The 8,522-nt window shown below is 39.4% G+C and overlaps 1 protein-coding gene across 1 annotated transcript; it reads right to left on the bottom strand.

Moving 5' to 3' along the window:
- Positions 1 to 438: 438 nt before the first annotated feature.
- Positions 439 to 4,609, bottom strand: LOC124142140. The gene is made up of 4 exons (XM_046510425.2): positions 3,326 to 4,609; positions 2,538 to 2,606; positions 1,530 to 1,619; positions 439 to 601 (listed from the first exon to the last, which is right to left on the bottom strand). The coding sequence occupies exons 1-4, from the start codon at positions 4,298 to 4,300 to the stop codon at positions 500 to 502; spliced, it is 1,236 nt and encodes a 411-aa protein (XP_046366381.2). The 5' UTR covers positions 4,301 to 4,609; the 3' UTR covers positions 439 to 499.
- Positions 4,610 to 8,522: the final 3,913 nt, after the last annotated feature.

Raw genomic sequence — 8,522 nt, 5'->3', positions numbered from 1 at the left:
TTCGAATCCCACATCGCCCCTATTATGTTTCTAGGTTTGTCAGCACCATGCCCGTGCTCGTGGGTTTCACTAAAGCGGTAAAAGTCTAAGACCTGCATCACTTCGGGCTTTCCTCTCATATTAAGCTGACACGGCTTGATACAACTGGAATACTGTTTAAAGCGGCGTTGAACCCAACTCACTCATGGTCAAAACAAGCGACGAAACCTTGCCTCGTCTTGCTGCGTACTGTTTCAAAGACAAATAGCATGAAACCTTTCTTCTCCTGTTCTCGCGTAGACTCGATTAATATGAGTTTCAGGTTTGTATTGTTAAAGATGGATTACTTTCAGACCTCCATCACATCGCGGGTATATTGTTGAGTGAGTTAAACAACAAACACACTATAACGCATGCGCAAACATTTGTTTAATGCATAATCAAGTTATGTGAGCTACAAGGCCTTTGCTTAAGTCATGTGGCACAATAAACCAAATCCTCATCGTACAGATGGTGTGCCTCAGTCCGTGACGTTCCTCACCAGGGTTGGATGACACAGAGGAGCGTCTGTCGGTCTGAACTGTACAACCACGATGATATACGTTGCCAGAGTCCCTACAATCTGGAACACACACGTTTTGTTTGTTTCACGCCCATTCAGCAATATTCTTGCTATATGACGGTGGCCTATAAATGATCGTTTCAATTGGTCCCCAGCAGCCCATGCTGGTCGTAAGAGGCGACCAAATGGAAAGGGTGGTCAGGCTCAGCGACATGATTGGTTGCGTTACGTGTCATCCGACCCGACGGCTTTGATCGTTGCTCATCATGCATCGGAGTGTCTGGCCCAGGCTCGATTATTTACAGGCCGCCGTCATATAACTGGAATATTGCGGCGTTATAAAACAATCTCATTAAAATCAGATCTTAGTTCTCGCTACCGCTAAACAAAGACCTGAGGACATCCCATTACGGGTCACGTCAGACCGACCTTGCGCGAACTTTGACCGACCAATGGAATGACCAATCAGAAGGCAGTTTTCTCGTTCTTTACGGCACTAATTTCAAATTGGCGACTACGTTTCGAAACATATTTTGACAAATTCTCGATTTAAAATTTGAAACCTGAACAAAAGAGCATTCTGTAATGGCTAACAGATGGTCTAGATTGTATGGATTCAGTCGTTAAACACGTAACTATCGTTCGGAGTTAAAGTTTTCGAGGTTGCATGATTAGAAATCACATTCCGACTGTCACTTTCATAATCTGGTAAGCGATGCTCTGATTGGTCGGATGTAAGGTCGTTCTGACGTGACGCCTAATGGGATGTCCTCAGATCTTTATTTCGCGGTAGCGAGAACTGAGGTCTGATTTTAATGAGATTGCGTTATAAACAGGTCAAACATACACAAAAACATTATATTTTCATTGGAGTAATATAGTGCATATTCAGCAGTTGACATTTACCCAATGGCTACCCACACTCTATCACCTATTGATGAGACATTCTGCTCCCCTTAATAGTTATATAAGATGGAACTAAACTCACCCCAAGTAGTGTTGGCATAGTGATGGAGAGGAGGCCGTAGACGTTGTAGCCGATAGTTTCCCCAGTAAGTCTGGTCACGAACAGATCAAGCTGTGCATGGAGAACAAAGTGATCGAGTGTAGACATTCAGGTATTAGTCATTGAATATTGTCAAAACATCTTACATCAGATAACCCGATATGTTCTTGTAATGAACGTTGCGATATATTTAAATTATATAAGATCATACAAAAATCCTTGATTATCCGGTGCATTATCCATTCTATTTTGATAACTACCTTTGACTCATTCGCTATCATAGCATCGTTTCGGAAGTGACATCACCATCTCAGACATCGCACAAAATTTCCATCGCTCAAGCGAGGTATTTGATTGGGCGGCTATTCGAATCGAGTTCAAAACAAAGGTATGGGGATGAATAGCTTCAGGGCATTTGTCGTTACAGAATGAAGATATAATACATTGGAGGTGAGGTGAAACGGGGTACAATGTCGCCTCCAAGATTATTGAACTTTTATAGCGACGTGCATGCACGTGTGCATGTGTGTGCGAGGCTGCTTGCACTAGTTCGGACTGATGCCGTTTTATAGTGCTAGCCCACTGAGATATCATGCGCAGAATACCCCACTCAGACACAGTATACTGACTCCGAGCCGACCAGTCCTTGTTTTAGCCCCTTAATGCCGAACACCAGACAGTGTAACAACAAGTACCATTATTTTAACGTCTTTTTGGAATGGCGGGGCGGGGATCGAACCCCGGACCTTCTGCTCTCCGGGCGGACGCTCTACCACTAGACCACTGAGGCGGTCTAATACATTGGAGATAACACATGACATGACGCCCGCCACAGTTTGTGAAACCCAAAGGACACAATCGGAGTGACTCTTAGACTAGTGGATCCTGGTTCGGCAAAGCGACGCAACAGTGGTTGGATGAAATGTGTACCGAGTTATTGAAAACATACATGTACATGTGTGTTTGTAACGCAATTAAACAAATGCTTACAGTTTGTCGTCCTCTTTCAGAAATAATCCCTTTCCTCACTTTCCATATATATCTCAGGGGATCATGAGCCTGGAAAAAAGTAAATCAGTAAGAGAAATACATAAATCTTGTGTCATCAGTGCTGTGTCATACTGATTTAAAGGAACGGGTGTCCGAATTGTTATCCCCTCTAGCTATACGAAGGTGGTCTCTAAATAATCGAGTTTGGACAAGACAATCCAGTGATTGACACAACTAGCATCGATCTACGCTATTAGAATCAACCTAACCACGAGCCTCACCACCCGATCCTTTAGTCGCCTCTTACGACAACCATGGGTGGCTGAATACCAATTCTAACCCGAATCTTAAAGGGTTTCGTACATAGTGAATCATTAAATGGTACATATATTATTCGTAACAATACATATATACTATGGGCCAAAAATAACTGACACAGACGTAATACACAGTAATGTTTCGTCATTTTAAATGCTGTGTGTCTATAAATTGTAACGATAATAGTACGAAGATATATTAAATGATAAGCATAATTTAAATATACTCTTAAAATACATAACAAATCTTTAAACATATCTTTGTCTTCCATCATCAAAAGAAACACCAGTTCACTCTACATCTCCAAAACAAAATAGTGAGTGAGTAAGTTGGGTTTAACGCCGCTTTTAATAGTATTCCAGTTATATCGCGGCGTATCAGCCTAATGTGGGAGCCTAATGCGTGTATGACAATTAAAACATGATCAGATTCTTTTGTTTTTAGTACATATGTGAGTTGCTTAACATTACCTTTGAACTGACAAACGCTTCAAGGAACACTTTAACGCCGACAAATGTAAGTGCCATCGTTACAATACAACACAAGAAAATCAGTTCCGGTTCTGTCAACGATTTAGACATGGCATGATACAGAAACAGACAGTTTGTGGGTACAGCTAAAAATATTATAACAAAGCTGTAGTGACACATGCAGTCATTCGTCCCATTCAACACATCCACTAAGCATTCGTGATGCTCAACAAGAACTTCGAATTCCTTTTCTATATTCTCGACACTGGATATGGATAAATCCTTGAACTTCTTAGCAAGAGCCTCGAATTCCTGTAGCAGAAAGGTGGTGAAAATCACACATACGAGAAAGTGTCCTTGCCATTGTATATGTCCCATAAAGCTAAAAATGGCATTTAAAGTGAATCCAAAGTATTTCCAGTTGTCAGGGAGATTACACGAAGGATACACGTCACATAGAATAGCCTTGTTGTGTCTGTAAAGGAACATTTGAACTGGACCAAACACCACACTATTTACCAATGTGAGTGCAATCATTATTCTAAGCCTTTTTAATCTGTTAGAGGTAACAAAATTCGATTTGTACTTTTCCTTATACAGGTTGAACACCTGTTCAAAATCCATCAGGGCTTTTGGCATTTTGACCAAACCCACAAAGCTGAGGTAGATGTCGGCTACGCATATCATTAGAAAACCAATGAGTCCCGTTGTGTTTTCTGATTTCGTGAAGCGATCGTATATTGCGATAGAATACAGTGGAATGTGTACTAGGTATACAACAAAAATGAGTAGGGCAACCTTCTTCTTCCACCTTCTCGTGTTGTTACCTTCTCCACAGAACATTCCCCCTAAGCAAAACACTGTTCGAACATACTGGAAGAGAGAGGCTGTGAACTTGGACTTCTGATTGGTATTGTCTTTAGGATCACTGGTATTGTCCCTAGAATCATCACTTGGCTCAACTTGTATAAACATGTTGCAGGGTAGCAGTTCGGTATAGGAGTAATCACTACAAGATCACGCCAAACGTTAATGTATACTGGGAAGGAATGTTTTATCCCAAGCTCTAAGGTCGGTGAATATATATCATCCTACTGTATGTCGCTCGTCTTCTTTGCGTGTTTACAGCTTCACCCGTGAGAGTTGCTAGAGCTTTGGTCCAGTCCCACAATGAAGCTCGGTACATGTGGTGACTCCTTGGGAGAGTGACTTATGCGTCTGTTCTCCTAGCAGTGAATGGGTACACGGTGTGGGGAGATAGCAATGTGACTGTTAACCCGCCGGCGCCCAATCGACAGTGGTAATAATACCATGCAGAGCCACTGAGCAGCTATCGAGTAAATGCATTATATTATATTTGCCCATTCCATCACACTGTTCCCATTAACATCATTGCTTGTTTAATTGATCAATGCCGTCGGCGAATTAGAACCAACGTTTGTCACCAGGACGTCATGTATTGGTAATGGAGCAAACAATGTCCTAATGTTTGATTCATGTAAACAGCCAGTGAAAGCGTTTGTTATCTGTAGGTTACTTGCAATATAAAACGCAGTATGTACGGTTAAAACATTATTCTCCAGCAATAAAAAATAGATCTCGTGACGGGGCCGATGAAAGGGGGATGTCTGTCTCTTGATAGGCTGACTAGACTGTAATGTTTATTGTTTGGGTAGTTTTGCCAATGGCAGATGCCGCGATCCGAAAACACATTGAGTTGCTGGTTTGGACTTGTTGAAAGAATGCCGAATCTCAAATTGAAGACATTTACCGCTCGGTGAAACCAACAAAAACTCGTTAGGTGCAGAGAGACCAAGGATCCTTCGAACCGTTGACCAGCGACCTTTAGTGACATTAATTACAAAGCAGAATTCAATGCTTTTCTGTTAATGGATAATGATGAATGTTTCTGTACATCCGTCATGGGATTATGCATAAAATGATTAGCTATTTATTTGATATAATATAGCATCCACCACATGTCTACTTTCGTGTTATCTTTCAAATTACATTTTACATTTGTTAAATTTCAATAGTATATTAATTAGTTTAATTTTACAAACATTTTAAAAAGTTGCATTGACAAAAACTATACTCTGTGTTGCCGACATCCATACAAAATTAATACCAAAAATGAATTGGTCATTTCTGCATGGACTGGGATTGGTTTAAATGGAAAGTATGAGGTGCTGCGGAAATTTGGTGAAAAGATGGAAAAGTCGTATAAACATAACCAGTTGAGAGTCTAGAGCCGAAACACACTAACATGACATGCACGTACCATATTACTTGTTGGGCTGTGAAAACGTTGGGTTTTCATTTGCATGCCATCGGAATGTTTTTGCGACATGGGGAAATATTCACGTCTAATTATACTCTTCAATTTTTACTTTTTAACGGCACCGGTGAAGCCCGGTGCAAAATACAACATATATTAGTGACATATAGATCTATGTTAGGAAATGCATAGAGAAATATTATAGTTTATTACTCGCCCGTGAAGAGATCAACTATTTATTTACAATAAACCGTTATTAAACAGTGTTAAATAACAACTCCTGCGGACGGGACTATTTTTTACATCAGTTTGTAATTCGAACGGGGGTGTTGGTAGCACTTTGCAACTTCTACTTCAAGGCTATTTTTCACAAAACACCTGAGATCAATAGACACACTAGCATGCATCTAACATTTGTATTGTTGATATATTTTACTTGAATTTGTCAAGACAGTGAGGTTCTGCAGTTGCCTATCGCAGGACTCGCGAAAAAATACATTTGAAATAGAGAGAGTATATGGACTATCGCATTCCATAGAAGAAATGCAAGCATCGTGCCATTATCAAGGTTCAGATCATCACTGATAAACAAAACAACGATGTCAAAAGAACATCACAATCGTCATCGCCTCGTCTACTTACGACCTTGAATTTTGTGTTATAATAGTTTATGAGCGTAGAGCACCTTGTACCAAGTACCATGTCAACCCATGCAATCTTGTGTCGTGAATCTTTAGTGCTCCGATATCGAAATGATGGTGAACTTTAACGGTCCTTAGATACGTTTGGAAATACACTCATTGTAATAAGAAAGGCAGCTAACGAGGACTCGTTTAGTTATCTAAACGTCTCATATCACTGACATGACATTTAAACGTGATGCCCTACAGATATGGTTACACTATACTTTAAAATGATGAATGACAACATTACAAATATTTAGGTACCCAAAAAGTTAATTCAACAAATTAGTTATCAAATACTACTAGTCACTGAAGTGGACGGAATTTACCTTTCGGAATTTTCGTGCAAGAATTTGCTGTTAGTTAACAATATTCCCATCGCTTTCGCTTTGGAACGTCTGTCAACCATATATGAAAGGAACCCTTGACAAAGAGAGGACAGGAAACATTTAATCCCACCCGATCACCATGTCCGAATTCTCGGAACTGACTCACTGCTGGAAACCCGCTTGCCTATTGTATTCCACAGCTAGAATATTTCTATATGTATTGTAAAAGTTCTTCTGTCTGAATTATTGTTGGATTAAACCTATTATCTACACGACTCTCTGTCTTGCGGTTTAGTTGGTGTTTTAATTCGCGGAATCATTCCGTTCTCAAAAGCATTGAATTTATCGAAACCATTCTTCGTTTTAAAAGAAAACATTTCAATTGTGTCTTCTTGTTTATTATACCCGGACGTGTACACTACACACATCTATGAGGAAATGTGTTGAAGGACTTACTGAATTGCTATTGTCACATCCAAAGCATTGGCTAAAGCATACCATTGTTTCAAACATAGCATAAAAACCCATGAATTTCCATCTTTTCTCATTGGGCAATGAAACTTCTGAAAAAGCAAAACATCAGCAGCAGCTGTATCATCTCAATAAATTCAAGTAATAAATATAACTTGACAGTTAGAAGGGTACTTGCTAACACTCTCTTGATGTAACAGGTATTGATTTCACATCAGTTCGCAATAGAGTCAAATAAGAACGGCAGTATGTTTGTATTACAGATGCACCCCAAATATTTTCGCGTCCCTGAAAGCAATCCAACAAAGTGTACCGGTATTAAAAGAAGAAAATCATTTCAGCGATCAGGAGTCATTAATCGTTTTTTCATCAGAACTTTTTCATAGAAACAAAACCACATAATGACTATACGTTATGGATCAAACTCTTAAATCCAACTCTATAATCTGACTATTCGGACTGCTTTTGATATGATTGAAAATGACGATATTAGCTATCAAATGGATAACAGTGTCATATTCATTGGAGAACTTAACGCTAGAACTAAAGATAGACCAGACCACATATCCTTGAAAGACTATGATAGATGATATGACTTACCTGAGGATATACTCTGCGAACTCACCAGCGAATTAATCTAGGAATGCACCACGTGATAGGTCAAGTAAACAGTCGCAGATCTTTCTGGAAATACTGAGAGAAGCTCACACTGGGAGCAAGTTTCCTCCCATGGGGGATTTATACGACCACTTCAAGAAGATTAGCCATGATAAGGATCTTAACTTTGACAGCAATAACTTGGAATTGCATTTTGTAAAACATGTAACTTTATGAACACCAAAAAGACACAGCGGGAAAAGGGTATGGAAGCTGTGCACTATGTGCAAGAAGCAGATTTTATAATTTGTTGTCAACTTATGTCCATACCACATTTTAAAGACAATTTCTCAACATTTTAGAAAGTACCACCTTGAATATGAAACTTTTATATACATGAATCAATGCTTACACCAGAGTAATCACATGTCCTGGGGAAAATATCACAGGGAAGTCTACCAAATTAGCTTTCTTTGTTTATAATTCATAACGAAAACACTTGTACAACACTACCAATAAATGGATGCGGTTTATTAAGAACATGTGTGACCTAACTGGCAACACTTCTTATATCTGTGCTGATAAAACCTTGCCATCTTTAGAATGGCTTGAATACCACATTCATTCCTGTCTACATGACTAGTTCATTCAGAAATGGTAATCAGAGGTAGAGAGATAATAGAAAACGATTCTATAAATTATTGCAAAACACATGTAACTTGAACCTGCTAAAATTTTAAACTTCGTGTCATCGACTAAAATTGAGAGAGGAAGATGGAATAAAATACATATCGATGAACGTTTCTGTACCTGATGTAATCGTAATGACCTTGGTGATG

The sequence above is a fragment of the Haliotis rufescens genome, unplaced genomic scaffold, assembly GCF_023055435.1.
Source record: "Haliotis rufescens isolate VD_foot unplaced genomic scaffold, xgHalRufe1.0.p SCAF_15, whole genome shotgun sequence".
Lineage (NCBI taxonomy): Eukaryota > Metazoa > Mollusca > Gastropoda > Lepetellida > Haliotidae > Haliotis > Haliotis rufescens.
This window is presented reverse-complemented; position numbering and strand designations above follow the sequence as displayed.